This window comes from Aquarana catesbeiana, unplaced genomic scaffold, assembly GCF_042186555.1.
Source record: "Aquarana catesbeiana isolate 2022-GZ unplaced genomic scaffold, ASM4218655v1 unanchor182, whole genome shotgun sequence".
Lineage (NCBI taxonomy): Eukaryota > Metazoa > Chordata > Amphibia > Anura > Ranidae > Aquarana > Aquarana catesbeiana.
The window spans coordinates 1,404-18,790 of NW_027362604.1; the positions used below are offsets into that span (position 1 = coordinate 1,404).

At 41.5% G+C, this 17,387-nt stretch overlaps 1 protein-coding gene across 1 annotated transcript; it reads left to right on the top strand.

Annotated features, from left to right (window-relative positions):
* Positions 1-525: 525 nt before the first annotated feature.
* LOC141121486 (exportin-6-B-like) lies at positions 526-13,219 on the top strand (the record flags this gene model as incomplete). The annotated part of the gene is made up of 7 exons (XM_073611117.1): positions 526-712; positions 2,518-2,673; positions 3,876-3,990; positions 7,654-7,825; positions 9,812-9,973; positions 10,984-11,082; positions 11,832-13,219. Coding segments are annotated over 7 exons (1,536 nt in total), but the record flags the coding sequence as incomplete, so codon positions are not given.
* Between the last annotated feature and the right edge of the window lie 4,168 nt (positions 13,220-17,387).

Consider the following 17,387-nt stretch of genomic DNA (forward strand, 5'->3'; position numbering starts at 1 on the left):
AGAGGAAGATGAGCGACACCAGACCCAACCATGCAGATGAGCTGAAGGCTGCTCTTAAAGAAACCTGGGCTTTCATAACGCCTCAGCAGTGCCACAGGCTGATCTCCTCCACGCCGCATTGATGCAGTAATTCATGCAAAGGGAGCCCCGGCCAAGTATTGAGTGCGTACTATACTGTACTTGGACATACTTTTAGTAAGTCAACATTTCTGTATTAAAATTCCTTTTTTTTTTTTTTTTTTTTCAATTGGTGGTCTATAATATTCACATTTTCTGAGATACAGAATTTTGGGTTTTCACTAACTGTAAGCCATAATGCTCAAAATTAAAAAGAAATGCTTGAAATATATCGCTCTGTGTGTAATGAATCTATATAATATGAGTTTCACTTTTTGAATTGAATTACTGAAATTGTGTGTGTGTGTGTGTGTGTGTGTATATATATTTTATTTTTTTGGATCACATTGGATGTAAGTGACCCAGAATGAATAATTTTTCTTTTTTTTACCTCTGTCCCATGCACAGGCCCAGGTGCTGCTCTGTCGTGCTCTGTCTAATGTCCTCCTCCTCCCGTGGCCAAACGTCAGCGAGCCTGAACAACAGTGGGGAGAGCGCTCAAATCACCACACCACCCTACTGAGCTCTCTGACCAAAGACTACCGTGAGCTGAAGGGTTCTGCCCCTCCTCAGAGGAAGGGCCAGCTAGAAGCCAGTGAGTAGCACAATTCATACTGCAGAATGTGCTTTTTACTCTGTACTAGAGTACCTTAGGCCTCATTTATCCACATATTGATGAAGAGCTGTCTTTGTTGCTATAAGCATAGTCTTCCAGTAAAGTATAGGAGAATAAGTAAGTATGATCGCTTGGCATGTACAGCAAGACCAATTCAAGTCCAAATACATTTCCTTCCATGTAAAAATGGTAGGTGTGCTTAACCTGTTTGGAGGGGGGTTATTTCTCAAGGATCAAAGCCTGGAATACCCTACATTGCACTTCAGTGAATTTCCTCTTTTATATTTCAGTATTCTTATTAAGTAATAAGACCTACAAGGCACAATCTTTGAACAATAGTGCAAACGGATGTTAAACCGAACACATATACAGGAATGCTTTTCCCCTTAAAACATTCATAGACAGAAGACCTCCTAATGTTAAACAGGGAGATCTCAACATTAAACATTATAGGTGGAAATACCAGTAGAGCTAATGAAACCATATATTAAAATACAAGTTATTACCAATAGGGTCATGGAATGCATGTCCAATCCACTAGGGGCTTATTGGGCGATATCCCATCGAGCCATTTTGATATGTGGTACTGGTATTGGCTATGGGAAAAGATATAGGGGCAGGAGAAAGGGGGGGGAAAAAAGGGGGTGAAGAAACCAGTCAAGGGGAAACCCGTGTACATTCCTATGAGTATCCTCAGCATAGAACTATATATGTTCTGTTATAACATCTTGCAGTTATTAAGATCTGAATGCAGCATCATGGTTCTCAAAGGGAACATTCGCACATCTGCGTAAACATGTAATGCATTCAGATCTGTAACACAAAACCCAAAAATCTGCTCTGAGGACATGTGTACACATGTATATTGAGAACAAAAACAGGGCAATTTTTACACATTAAAAAAATTGAATCTTTTTACCGATCATTTACACCGAAATTTTTGGTTCCTTACCTAATGACCAGTAACACGTTTACAGCTGTGTTATGTGAATGAGGCCATATGTGTCTGTAATTCCTTTGTGGGAACACGAAAACATAAATATTTTCCATTGGAGACTATTTACTAAAGGCAAACAGACTGCACACCACAAGTACAGTTGCTCCAGGGCTCCGTCAATGAGAGGGAGCACTGCTGATTTCCATCATCCAATCATGCGCAAGCCAAAATGCTTTTTTTTTTTTTTTTTTAATTAATTAAATTTTATTTATATTTATTTTCCCTTGTAGGTGATCGGGTATTCTTTTGTAGAGTTGAGCTTTACCTCATTTACAAAGCTCTGGAGCAACTGCACTTGCAAAGTGCACCGTCTGTTTGCCTTTAGTAAATCACCCCTAATGTCTACTTCACATAGGGATTAGAAAGCCATATGGCTGTTAAATGCCATATACTCAGTTTATTATTTCACTTTATAATCTATCATTTTTCCAGGAAAGAAGATTTGAAGTTTAAACCCAGACTTTTTTTTTTTTTTCTTTTCTTTTGTTTGTGAAGGGTTTGCAGCCTTCCCATTGGATATATTTTCCCTTTTTTTTTTTTTTTTTTTTTTTTAAGTAAAATGTGGAAGGGTTAGCACCTTTCTCAGGTCATTATTACTGTCTGTGTTTTCCTGACCCAGTTATAACTGTTCAGCTTGTTCCTTGTCCTGGTGTCACAGGGACAGGAAGTGAGAAGCTCTCTCCAGTTGGCATCAGACAGCAATAAAAACTTGACAGATCTGGCTAGACTGTTCATACAAGTGTTTTGTGTCCTGATCTTACACATGTATGTCTTGTTCTTCTCCTAGCTAAGCGTGTGATCTGTCAGACATTGGGTGTGCTGAGGGACATCGTGGAGAATATCTCCAGTGAGGGCACCAAGTCCCGGCAGATCTGTTACCAGTCCATGCAGGAGGCAGCCCAGCTTTCACTTACCCTCTTCCCAGCGTACATCCACCAGTCTGGTATGTAGCAATCTCTACTTTCATATACCAAATATCCCCTTCTTGTTGTACCCAGGTGTCACTGAGTTTTGGAACCACAGCTTGTAATGTCACCTGCTGGTGGAATCTAGTACTGCAGATCCTGCACCCTGTTGCATACAGCGAGTGCATAGCAGGCTGAAGTCCTCTGAGCAGCTAAATTAGGTTCTTGTTTTATCTGGACTGGGGGAAGAGGTAAAATGCAGACTTAAGCCTGGTACACACTAATAGTTTTTTTTCCCACCCAACCCAGATGTTAGTACAGCGATTTCCCCTGTTGAGCTGTTGTTCTGACAGGGGGATGCCCCCTCCTCCAGGACACCTCCGGTCAGGACTCTTAGCCATTGGCATGCTGGCTTGACAGAAACTGGCCAAATTGCTGGCTTCTGTTAGACCGGCTGACATACTGGACTGGTTTTTATTGAACTGGCCAATGTCTCCCGACATAATAGTTACCTTTAAATCTAGAAGTCATGTTTTAAATAAGTTTCTTTCTATAAATAATATATGAAGGTATAAATGGGAGACTAGCATGTGCAGACTTTTTTTTGCAGGTATGCTCCTGAACTGTCCTCCTTCCTCACTACATGCTTGTTCTGGGTCAGTCATACCATGTTGGGTCCTTTGGCACCCAAGGTAAAGATTCTGAAGTGTACCACCGCTCTCCCGGGGTAATCGGCAAGGCTGCACTGTCAATTTCAAAGCCCAGTCTTGCAATGAGTGGAAGAGGCTCTCACCCCTGCTGCACTCCCTACCATAACCTGCTTTTGGTATGGCCCCGATTACAGGACCTTATTGAAGGCTTTCCAATGATGATGAGCATCAAATAAGGCACCTATTAAAACAAGCTTGCTGTGGCCACTCTGATATCTTTACTGTGATGTGTTCCTTTTTTAATAAGATTTAGCGCTAGATGGTGTTGACAGTAAGCCAACAGCAATTATAATATTTATAGGCTATTTAACCAGGCCAGATTCACATCAGTTATATAGTGATGTACAGTTAACCCACAACGATCACTTAAGTGTTTCTTCCCTGTAAAACGCCTAACCGCATTAAAGAATGATTGGTTGCTGCGGTGCAGTGCTCATTGTCAGCTGTCATACTAAATAAATTCTCTATATAGTAATAAAGAATTTTGGTGTAAATTCACAGATAACACGCCACTGTCTCCCTCTTTATAGATGTGACAGAGGAAATGCTGAGCTTCTTCTTGGCCTTGTTTCAAGGACTTCGGGTACAAATGGGAGTTCCATTCACTGAGCAAATTATACAAACCTTCCTCAACATGTTCACCAGGTAATCACACAGCTCTGTCTATCCAGCACAATTCTAAGCGAGAATGGTGCTTATTTGAAAGCTCTTTTTAGCAGTCCTGTAAGCTTTAGTGAAGTCACTTCATGTTTCACATTTAATGCCAAATTACAAGCCTACTGCTGATCTGGTCCAGTGGACCTTTTCGGGTCTATTGATCCAGGGTTCAGGGTCGGTAAAGCCCTTGTGACTCAGAAACCCTGTCAGATACCAAGATTTTATTTTACGTGGGAATGTTTGATGCAGTTTTCACTGTCAATGTAACCACTTCAGCTCCAGGCCTTTTCTGACACTTTTTTGTTTACAAGTTTAAATCAGTATTTTTTTTACTAGAAAATTACTTAGAACCCCCCAAACATTCTATATTTTTCTTTTAGCAGAGACCCCGGAGAATAAAATGGCAATTATTGCAATTTTTATGTCATGTGGTATTTGCGCAGCGGTTTTTCAAGCGCAGTTTTGAAAAAGAAAACACTTTTTAAAGCAGAGTTCCACCCAAAAATGTAACTTCCGCTTTAAGGGAAGGTGAGCCCCTGACATGCCACATTTGGCATGTCAATTATTTTTTGGAGGGGGGGAGCGGAAACCTTCTTTTTCTTTTTTCTTCTTTTTTTTTTTTTTTTTTTTTTTTGAATTTGAAATTTGAAAATGAATTTTGATGCAAAAAAAAAAAGGAAACCATCTATAATCCAATTTTTTGGTGTAATATAAAAGATGATGTTACGCCAAGTAAATAGGTACCGAACGTGTCCTGCTTTAGAATTGCACACACTCGTGGAATGGTGACAAACTATGATACTTAAAAAAATCTCCATAGACCACACGTTAAATTTTTTTTTTTTCTCGCTCTGTCTGACATTCGCAGCGATGCTTCCTGTGGGGTACAAACACCGTGTACATACAGTGGATATAAAAAGTCTACACACCCCTGTTAAAATTTCAGGTTTTTGTGATGTAAAAAAAAATGAGACACAGAAATCATTTTAGAACTTTTTCCACCTTTTTAATGTGACCTATAAACTGTAGAACTCAATTGAAAAACAAACTAAAATCTTTTCGGGAGGGGAAGTAAGAATAAAAAAATGTTAATAATGTGGTTGCATAGCTGTGCACACTCTTATTACTGGGGATGTAGCTGTGTTCAGAATTAAGCAATTGCATTCAATTTATGTTAAATAGGAGTCAGTACACACCTGCCATGATATAGAGTGCCTCTGATTAACCCCAAATAAAGTTCAGCTGTTCTAGTAGGTCTTTCTTGACATTTTCTTAGTCGTATCCTACAGCAAAAGCCATGGTCTGCAGAGAGCGTCCAAAGCATCAGAGGGATCTCATTGTTAAAAGGTATTAGTCAGGAGAAGGGTACAAAAGATTTTCCAAGGCATTAGATATACCATGGAACACAGTGAAGACAGTCATCATCAGTGGAGAAAATATGGCACAACAGTGACATTACCAAGAACCGGACGTCCCTCCAAAATTGATGGAAAGACGAGGTCAGGGAGGCTGCCAAGAGGCCTACAGAAACATTAGGCGCTGCGGGAATATCTGGCAAGTACTGGCTGTGTGGTACATGTGACAACAATCTCCCGTATTCTTCATATGTCTGGGCTATGGGGTAGAGTGGCAATACGGAAGCCTTTTCTTAAGAAGAAAACCATCCAAGCCTGGCTAAATTTAGCAAAAACACATCTGAAGTCTCCCAAAACATGCGGGGAAAATGTGTTATAGTCTGATGAAACCAAGGTTGAGCTTTTTTGGCCATAAATCCAAAAGATATGTTTGAAGCAAAAACACTCCATCACCAAAAGAACACCATACCCACCGTGAAGCATGGTGGTGGCAGCATCATGCTTTGGGGCTGTTTTTCTTCAGCTGGAACATGGGCCTTAGTCAAGGCAAAGGGAATTATGAACAGCTCCAAATACCAGTCAATATTGGCACAAAACCTTCAGGCTTCAATTAGAAAGATGAACATGAAGGGGGGGGGGGGACTTCACCTTTCAGCATTTGATCGACTCCAAACATACATCCAAATAAACAAAAGGAATGGCTTCACCAGATGAAGATTCAAATTTTGGAATGGCCCAGACCTGAATCTGATTGAAAATCTGTGGGGTGATCTGAAAAAGGCTGTGCACAGGAGATTCCCTCTCGCAATCTGACAGATTTGGAATGCTTTTGCAAAGAAGAGTGGGCAAATATTGCTAAGTCAAGATGTGCCATGCTGATAGACTCATACCCAAAAAGAGCGAGTACTGTAATAAAATCAAAAGGTGCTTCAACAAAGTATTAGTGTAAGGGTGTGCACACTTATGCAACCTTAATAAATATATATATATATATATATATATATATATATATATATATATATATATATATATATATATATATATATATATATATATATATATATATATATATATATATATATATATATAGTTTTTTTTTTTTTTTTTTTTTTTTTTTTTTTTTTTTTTTTTACTTCCCTCCACCTAAAAGATTTCAGTTGTACAGTTGTTTATAGGTCACATTAAAGGTGGACAAAAGTTCTGAAATGATTTATCATTGTCTCATTAATTTATTTATTTTTTTACATCACAGAAACCTGACATTTTAACAGGGTTGTTTAGACTTTTTATACCCACTGTATGTGTGCACAACTTGCGTATGTTGTTGATTTTATTTTTTATGTTTACACTGTTTCTTTTTAACCACTTGCTTACTGGGCACGTAAACCCCCCTCCAGTCCAGACCAATTTTCAGCGCTGATGCACTTTGAATGACAATTGCGCGGTCATACAACACTGTACCCAAATGAAATTTTTATCTTTTTTTTTTCCCACAAATAGAGCTTTCTTTTGGTGGTATTTGATCACCTCTGCGGTTTTTATTTTTTGTTAAAAAAATTTAAAAAGACCGAATTAAAAAATTTTTTTTTTTTTTTTTTTTTTTTAGATTTTGTTATAAAATTTTAAAATGGGTAATTTTTCTCCTTCATTGATTTACGCTGATGAGGCGGCACTGATGGGTGGCAATAATGGGCACTGATGGGTGGCAATAATGGGCACTGATCGGTTACACTAATAGGCAGCACTGCTAGGTGGCACTGATTGGCACCACTGGTGGGCATTGATAGGTGGCACTCATGGGCATTGATAGGTGGCACTGTGGGTACTGTCAGGTGGTAATGGCAGGTGGCACAGATGAGGCATAATTGCTTCTTCCTCTTCGGGACCGATGTCCCTTGCAGATAAGCCGGTGATTGGCTTTTTTTTTTCCTCACGCTGTCAGCGTGAGGAGAAAAAAAAAACAATCACCAAGCCGGGACTGGCCCCTTACTCGGATCTGTGATCACCCCAGTCTCAGTGACTCGGTGATCACAGCGCGCCCTGCAGGGCCCTGCATATGACGGCCTCCTGGAAATTCAGGTTTGCACTGTGGCATTCGGCTATAGCGCGGATGTAAAGAGGTTAAATTTTTTACACTTTTATTAGGGTTAGGGACGAAAGTAATTTTGTATATGGAGAGGTTATTTCCATACATTATCCAGGGTGTGTTCCTTCTTTCCTCTCCTATAGTCTTGTACTCTTGTGAAAAGCAGCTGAAAAAATTACTGACTGAAACGCACATTATCTCTCCTGGCAGGCAACAGCTGGCAGAAAGTATCCTGCAGGAGGGCAGCGCGGGTTGCCACGTGGTGGAGAAGTTTCTTAAGATCCTGCAAGTTGTAGTGCAGGAACCCGGCCAGGCCTTTAAGCCGTTCCTGCCCAGTATACTGTCCCTGTGCATGGAGCAGCTGTACCCCATTATCGCTGAGGTATGTGTGTTTCATGTGTAGCTTCTCACTTGTCTTTTATTTGTCCCCCTTGCTCAGTTTATATGGTTACCTGGGTTCTATTGCTGAACTTACTTTGATATAAGCCTTTATGTAGTTTACCTACCAGCTCACAAACGTTTACAGACTAATGATGCTGAAAACAAGGCATTGGTCAGGTGATCTCACTCAAAGGGGAGGATCAGTGTTTAAGCCAATTGGCTGGCTCTTCTTGGACAATCAGTCCTTTAAAGCCTAACTCCAGAAATACTATGACTTCAAATAGTTCCTTTGTACCAAGCTGACCCAAGTGAACGATTTCCCTTACTAATCCATGCAGTGAAGTCATCCACACACCTCTCCCCCTCTTCATTCATAAAAATACAAGGATTCCTATGGATGGCTGAGCAGCACTCAGCCCAACTTGATTTTGTTCCGGGAATAGGAAGTCCCTGTACCGCTGCCAGAACACAGTGCCTGTATACTGTAAGTAGCTGATGCTGCATACAGAAATAGGAAGAGATAGCCAGCCACTGCACACCTCACACGGCCGGAGTGGATCTCCATAATTAAGCCCCAGGGTGGGGCAAAACATTTTGGGGATGTGAGAAAAACAGAAAAATACCGTGCTACCACAAAGAACCCCCCAGAAAAGCAGCAGTTCAACTGCGTGATATACACAGAAATACGAAGAAAACAAAAAAGGAACATTTTGGGGATGTGGCCTGGATCAATCGAGCTGAGGCTGCTTTTACCTGCTAACCACTCAGGCCGGGTGAGGTGTGCGGTGGCCGGGCTATCTCCTTCCTATTTCTGCAGTGTGCTTTGTGTCTGGACGGACCTCTCCTCAGCCTGCACCCTCACCAGTCAGCGGCATCCAACTCATCAGACCTTGATAGCCTGAGCGGGGACCCTTAAGGATTAATTATGGGTCACAGTGATTCTGCGTACAGTTATTATAACACTAACAGCCACTGCATCAATTTTTAATAGTTTGTCTATTTAAAGTCATAGTATTCATGGAGCTTTAAGCCTCATTTTGGTGTCATGGCCAATGCTTTCCAGACTGGTCATGTGGAGCATTGAATTACTGTGGCAGGAGGATCAGCCTTGGAGGAATGGATATTGTAAGATATTACACTATAGGGTTGATTTACTAAACCTGGTGCACACAGTGTCTGGTGTTGCTGTGCATAGTGACCAATCGGCTTCTAACTGCAGCTTGTTCAATCAAGCTTTGATAATAAGCCTACGTTCACATTGGGTCGATTTGACATGCCTATTGCCGGCAATGGCACCGTCCGAATCGGTGCAACACTGACTTTACGGAGCTGCACTGATTCCCAAAAGTAGTTTCTGCACTACTTTTGGCGATTTCAATAGACATATGTGCCTGAAACCTGCACAGATGTCTATCAAATCACCCCCAAAGCCGGACTGAAATGCCGGTTTGAAATTGCGCAACTTCAGCTGAAGTTTGCAAACCAACCATTCTCCCAGAGTGGGAGGATTTAGGGGCCCCACTTTAAAATGGTTTACATTAGTGTACGCAGCCTACTGCATTAGAGTGTGCACCTCAGAGCACAAACACACATGCATGTATATCAGCAGTGCAGTGGACGGTATCGGAAGTTTTTTTTTATTTTTATTTTATTTTTTTGCAATTTTCCTATTTTTTTTTTGCCCCTTTACCCTCTGAGTACTCGGTGTCAGGAGGATCAGGATAGGGTGGGGGGGATTTAACATTATAGATCTACATCAGAAAAACTTTTATTAATTATAAAGAGAAGGAATTCTGGATTTTAGCCAGGCCACACTGAAGTCTCTAGTTTGCAGTGGTATGAATGAACCTAAAACAGGTGAGCATATCTGGTACATCACATGGAAATATCTGTTTCTCACCTCTTAAAATGCAACACTGTAAAGTCACGTTATTGCTATGTATTCCTGTCTCACATCTGGGTGGTAATTACCTGGTTCTTCCTTCAGCGCCCCTCCCCAGATGTGAAGGCCGAACTGTTCGAACTATTATTCCAGCTTTTACATCACAACTGGAGGTATTTCTATCGCTCTTCTGTCCTGGCCAGCGTGCAACGTGATGGCGCTGACGAGCCAATGGAGAATCAGGCTCAGTTTGTTGCAGTGATGCAGGTGAGAACAAAGCTAGAATCATTACATTAGATGGTGAGCTTCTTCAGACAAGAACTAATGTGAAATGATGTGTTCTCAGTAAAGCAGAAATTGTTGGTGCTATATTATTGTCTAACCCAAATAAAATGATGAACCCTGTATTTAGGGCAAGTAGCATGGTAATTAGTTGGTTATCCTTTCCAGATGTGTGCGTTTTTCTGCCCAGTCACGGAGCATGGGGTTGATATTTTTTATTATTCACTGGGGGGACAGAGCAGACCTTAGAGGTTTAATACCTTCCCCACTCCTAGGCTTCTGATATTCGTTCTGTGAGGTCAGACACTTGAAGCCCCGTTGTCTACTACTCTATAAAGATTTTTATATAAGACTTTTGTTCCCCTATCAATTTGGATCAAAACCTTGCTATTTCTTTTGGGTTATCCTTAAAGTGACCTGCTCTTACCTTGCACGGGCAAAGCACAGGTTCGCTTTAGCTTGCTCATCCCCAGCAACACATGCCTGCTTTATTTTTCTCCCCCACCGCTCCATTCATCCACTTGGAGCAAAGCAAATGTAAGTATAAGTTACATATCACTAGAGTAGAGTCGTAACTGATTGGCCCAGAGCTCTCACCTGCTCTGAAAGTACTTTATTTTGGCTCCGAGCACTGCACGGAGCTTTGGAGGAAGGGAATTGAATCTCTGGGCTTACACTGTAAAATCAGTAGCTGTGGCCACCCCAGACTTGTCTTCCTTCTATTTGAATAAACCTGGCCTGCTGTCAGTTGTGCTTCTAGTTCAGGGGCCTCAAACTGGTGGCCCTCCAGCTGTTGCGAAACTACAAATCCCATCATGCCTCTGCCTGTGGGAGTCATGTTTGTAACTGTCAGCCTTGCAATGCCTTATGGGACATGTAGTTTTGCAGCAGCTGGAGGGCCACCAGTTTGAGACCCCTGTTCTAGTTATAGAAGGCTGCAGATCTACAATGTGAGATGTAATGAAGCATAATTTTATCTTTTTTTTTTTCTTTAGGCATTTGGACAGTCTTTCCTGCAGCCTGACATACATTTATTCAAACAAAATCTCGGGTATCTGGAGACCCTAAACAGCAAACACAAACTGTACCACAAGGTGAGATGTGGTGTAGTAGTTTCCATGATGTGATTGGCACCAATATCAGTATTTTTGTTTTCTGTGTTATTTTACCTATCGCAAAAAGTTTGCTGATGACCACTTTATTTTGGTAATTTTTCTGTTCCCCAGTTTTCATGGAACAACCCATTTGTCTGTCTTTGTGGTTAGTCTCATTTCTAGCTTTTTCTTCCCTTAGGCAGGTTATACACAGTTCGAATCCCGGCCGGTTCAGCAGGAACCAGCCGAGATTTGAACCGTGTATGGGCAGGCTGAATGTACCGATCAATCAACTTGGGTACAACCAGCATGCCGGGTTTTACCTGCAATTTTTGCTAGAGGCTGCTAGCAATAATCACGGTCTTCTCCCGGCGGGAGAAAAACCGGAGAAAACTGTTGCACATACTTTTTCTGATTGGAGGACATAGTTCAACTTTAATAAGGTAAATTACTCTATGAAATTTGTCCCTTTGTAGATAAAAAAACAAAAAAACAATATTCCCCTTCACTCAAAAAGTAAGCACTAATCCATTTCTGCAGATTGGTGTGGTCCATAGCATTGTGGTAGAGTTCCAGGGTGCTGCGCTAGGTTATTTTGGATGCTGGATCATTTGGCTTGTGCATATTTACTTTCTTGTATCCATGTTTCTTGAGCTCTACCAAGCCACACTGCCAGACTCCATACAGCACCTAGTGCTAGAGCAGCTGTAGCCCTTTGTCATCTAACACTCTCTCTTTTCTCTTTGTAGAAGCTCTTCCGGGCCATGATGCTGCCACAGTTTGTCAGTGTTCTGCTCCAGGTTCTTATTCACAAGTCCCATGACCTCCTGCAGGAGGAGATTGGCATAGCTGTCTATAACATGGCATCTGTGGACTTCAGTACTTTCTTCTCTGCCTTCTTACCGGAATTTCTAACTGGCTGCCAGGGCCTGGACACCAACCAGAAGAATGTCCTAGGCCGAAACTTCAAGATGGAACGGGTAAGATCCCCACACAGCACTTCCTTCACTTGGCACTTAGGTGGATGGTTCCGTACCCATCATGCACACTGTGTAATAAGTTGTCAGGTTAGAACATGCTTGATGATGGGTAATGGCAGTAAAGTCCTAGGAAGGGAAGGCATGGTGTTTTTGGTCACGCATACCCTTTTTATCATGCAGTACAATGCGGACCTTCACCCTCATTTTGTACCCTCTTTAATCCTACTTCTTGCCCCCTCCTTAAACATGATTACATTATTCATTTTTCTTTTTATATATAAAACCCTTTTTTTCTGCTGTTCTTGTCCCTGCACTTCCATCTTCCTCGCCTTAGTGAGAACAATGCAGCCCTTACTGCCTGCAGACTCTTGGATCTCAAAGTTGTACATTCCAGAAGATTTCAGGCAATTCTAAAAGCACTGGGCTTGCAGGCTATGGCACCATGTAAACAATATAAATCCTTGGGCTGGAGTGTTGAGTGCACATGTCATCGTGAAGGGTAGCAAAGAATACCAGGATGTTAAGGCACAGATTATTTGTCCTTTTTTCTTCCTGGTAAATGCACCATTAAAATTGTTGTAAAATGCTAATGTAGAAATCGGTATTTATTGTTGAATGCAGGCTGCTGTTTTTTTATTAAAATTTAGTTTTTTCAAATCCTCTTTTTAGAGGTTCACATCAGAATTCTACATAGCATTAAGTTGCGTTCAAATGTAAGCAGACATGGTATATGTTAATAGTGACAACAATAGACAAATATCACTTGGTATAGAAAATTGTATTGAATATCAAGTGCCATAGTTTAATTGCTATAAAGCACTAGAATTGCAAGGACAAAGACATCCAATGAGAGCCAATTCTTGTTTTTATAAATGGGTTAAGGGTAAAAGTAAGGAGAAGGAAGTAACTATGGTAAGAGGTAGGGGTGAGATGTCCACAGGGTTTTTTTCCAAGAAATATTGTAAGTATTCAGTAGATAGTTCTACTGGGAACAGTTCTGACTATCTTGCCGTACGAGCTTCAGTTTGGTCTTTCATGGTGGAAGTTGATTGTTCCATCCGTTGTATATCACTCACCATGTGGTACTGTGGGAGAGGTTTGCTGTTTCCACAGACTTGGTATGCAAGCCTTCATGGTGTTTAAAAGGTGTAAAGACTCGAGATAATGCTTTTGAGAAAGGTGTTGGGTTTAACAGAAATCGTGATTGGGGGGGGGGGGGGGGCAGGGTCATCAAAGAAGGGTAATGTTTGTAAGTTGTATTCTATGTAGAACCTGTTGCCAGAACGATCGGATAAAAGGACAGTGGTGTCCCTCTATGTGTTGTGCTGCACCAGCAAAGGTCACTTTGTCTTAAGAATAGTTTACCAAGGGTGACCGGAGTCCTGTACCAATGCAATATGAGCTTATAGGTAATATCTTGGTAGTTATAACTGATTGGGGCTTTATGGGTGAACAAAAAGAATGCTATCCTTTCGACTGGGGTTTTACCGATACCAAGTATTTTCACAAGTGTTCATACTAGTGAAAATGCTCCGGTACCCGATACCTTTGTGGTGCAATTTGAGCCCATATAAAATAAATGGGCTCAAATTGCCACTCAAAGAATAGCATACAATTTGAACAGGAATGCGGTGCAATTCCTCCCACCGCTCCTGTGTGAATGCAGGCTGAAATCACTGACAGGCCTGGATTCACACAGGAGCGGTGTGGGAAACCGCATGCGATTCAGACAGAAACCGCACCTCATTCCTGTTCAAATTGCATGCAATTCTTTTGCAGTGAGATTTGAGCCTATTCATTTTGTATAGGCTCAAATCACCCTGCAAAGGTATCTTACTCCGTATCGGTGAGTACTCGACCTAAAGTATTGGTACTTGTACTCGCTGGTAAAAAAAAAAAAACTGTATTGGTGCTACACTACTTTTAACTATAGGAAAATGTGATATATAGGTCCCCTTTCCCATTTGGCCAGATATGGTGGGGGGGATCTTCCTGAGAGTATCGTTCCCCCCCCCACAGTATTTGGTAAGGTATGGAGAGAGTCTTTCTTAAGGCGCCTTTACTTTGGCAGAGCTTTTTTTGGTCAATACTTTGGAGCGCTGTACCGTTACTGCAACAAATGTCCACCCTTTTGGAATCTTTGCCCTTGCTACATATGGCTGCCAGGATATGATGAGGGAATGTGAAAGCTCCATAAAAATGTGGTCTGCATTTAACAGTAAATTATCTATTTTTACATTGGAATTTTTAGGACAATGTACACGCCACACTTTTCAGATACTTATTTGTAAAAAAAAATTGAAAACTATCATTTTCCTTCCACTTCACAATTATGTGCCACTTTGTGTTGGTCTATCACATAAATTCCCATTAAAAATACATTTACGTTTTTGGTTGAAACATGACAAAATGTGGAAAATGTCATGGGGTATGAATACTTTTTCAAGGCACTGTAATGCACCACTTCGCCCAGAAATGTGTCGCAATTACAAATGTTTAGGCATTCTCATGTTTATTTCATTTTCTTTGTATTTGTATGACACAAAAGTGAAGAAACAAGCCAAATCTGCCACATTCCATGCAAGACTCCAAAGATGGACTGGACAAAATTATTGGCACCCTTAATTTAATATTTGGTAGCACACCCCCACCCCTTGGAAAAAATAACTGAAATCAATCGCTTCCTGTAACCATCAATGAGTTTCTTGCACCTCTCTCTCTACTGAAATATTGGACCATTTTTCTTTCGCCAACTGCTCCAGGTCTCATATTGGAAGGGTTCCTTTTCCCAACTGCTGTTTTGAGATCTCTTTACAGGTGCTCTATGGGGTTTAGATCTGGACTCATTGCTGGCCAGTTCAGTACTCTCCAGTGCTTTGTCCTAAACCATTTCTGGGTGCTTTTTGATGTGTGCTTTGGGTCATTGTTCTGCTGTAAGACCCATGACCTCTGATGGAGACCCAATTGTCTGACACTGGGTTCTACATTGCACCCCAGAATTCTTTTGGTAGTTTTCAGATTTCATAATGCCATGCACACATTCAAGACATCCAGCGCCTGAAGCAGCAAAGCAACCCCAAAACATCAGTGAACTTCCACCAGTATGACTGTAAGGACTGTATTCTTTTCTTTAAAGGCCTCATTTCTTTTTCTGAAAACAGAATGATGGGCTTTACCAAAAAGCTGTAATTCGCAGAACATTCTTCCACAAAGATTTTGGCTTCCTTAGGTAAGTTTTGGCAAACGCTTGGATCAATCTTTCTCTTTCGTCCACATCCAGGGAGATTAGCTACAGTGCCATGGGCTGTAAATTTCTTGACAATGTTGCACACAGTGGACACAGGAACATTAAGATCTCTGGAGATGGACTTGTAACCTTGAGATTGTCTGTCTATGCTTTTCCACAATTTTTGTTCTTAACTCCTCAGACAGTTATTTGCTGCTCTTTCACTTCTCCATGTGGCACACAGACACACAAACAAAGATTGAGTCAATCTTTCACCATTTTAACTGGTTGCCGGTGTGATTTCTATATTGTCAGCACCTGGTAATCGATACAGGTGAGTATAATTGCAAATTACGGTAGCATCACAAACTTTGAATGCAATTCTTACAATTTTGAGAAGGTGCCAATAATTTTGTCCAGTCCATTTCTGGAGTTTTGTGTTGAATGTGTCCGATTTGGCTTTTTGTTTCTCCACTTTTTCATGTCCTTCCAATACAAACAAAAGAAATAAACCTGAGAATGCCTAAACATTTGTAATTGCAACAATTTTCTGGGTGAAGTGGTGCATTGTCTAACAGAAATGCAGGGATGCCAATATTTTTGGCCATGACTGCATATCCAAAGTAATTTTTAGAAGCAGGATATGGTAGTGACCTGAATTAGGTAGAAGAGTATAATCCCACATAGCACTACCAAAGTTGCCGAGAAGAAAAAGAAAGAGAAGGAAAATATTGGAGAAAAAAGGGGGGTTATAGGGAATGGGAGAGAGCCCCTTTCCATTGCAGGTTATGCAACCCAGAGATTCAGGACACAAACTTTTTAAACTCAGCGGAGTATCAAACAATATGACCATGCAGTCCACATGATCCCATATGCCTCCATTTTATCCTCGTCCCAAGTAATCATACGTTTCAGATTACTGATATTCTCCAGCTTTATATGCCCACTCAGCCAGGGAGGGAGGATCAGTCCTTGCTCTTCACAATTTGATGGAAGTTCCACCTTTAAAGTGGTGTTCCGCCCCCCCAAAAAAAATTAAATTAAAAGCCAGCAGCTACACATAATGCAGCTGCTGGCTTTTAATAATAGGGCACTTACCTGTCCTGGAGTCCAGCGATGTCGGCACCTCAGCTGATGTTTCCATCAGCTGTTGGGTGCTGCCGCCACCATTGCGGGTAAGGGAACTGGGCAGTGTAGCCTTACGGCTTCACGCTGGCAACCATACTGCGCATGCGCGAAGCCCCGCTGCTCTCTCCTACTGGCCCGGCGACAGGGAGAGGAGAAGGGAGCCCTGCGGTGATGTCACAGGCCACGGCCCGTGACATACCTGTTAGTCAGGGATCCTGTCCCCCCTCCCCCCCGAAAGGGGCCAATTGTGGCTCCGGAGGGGGAGAGGAGACAAATCAGGGGGAAGGTCCACTTTTGGGTGGAACTCCGCTTTAAAACACGTGTACTGCTAAGGAAATTGTGCAAGAATTTGTATTTTTATTTTTTTGTTAGCAATGCAGCATTGTGGTCTGAACCATCTATACAAACCTCATTGACTGTTACCATTAGTAAAAAGTATGGGTCATAGCACAAATACAGAAATAGGAATAAACCCTTACATTCCCTATTTACTGCCATTTCACTGATTTATATGTTGTGTATTCAGCTTTTCACAAGCCAATTAAATATATTTAATTAATTGGAGGGGGACAGGTACCTAATGGGTTTACATACACGCAGCAATCTCCCACGCCTTCCTTTCACTACTGAATCTCCGGCTGTGATAGGTAAAGCTCCGCACATCTTACGTAAGCCTTCCCGCCCCTTTCTACCTCCTGCATATTTCTGTTGGCAAGATATGCTGCCCTTCCTAGTGACTTGCCATAAGAGTGTGTGTGTGTGTGTTGGGGGCTTAGCAGCATGCTCCAACTCATGATTATAAATATACTCAAGTGCTGGTGGACTATAATATTGTGTGTTGTATTAGAAAAGCTGCAACCAAAGATTAGTGATCACTCACTTACACTTTGAAAAGTGCTCCAACTCATCTCAACCCATCAGTGGCAGAGCTTTGCCAGTCAGAACAGCCCAGCATTTCGCCATGATAGCAA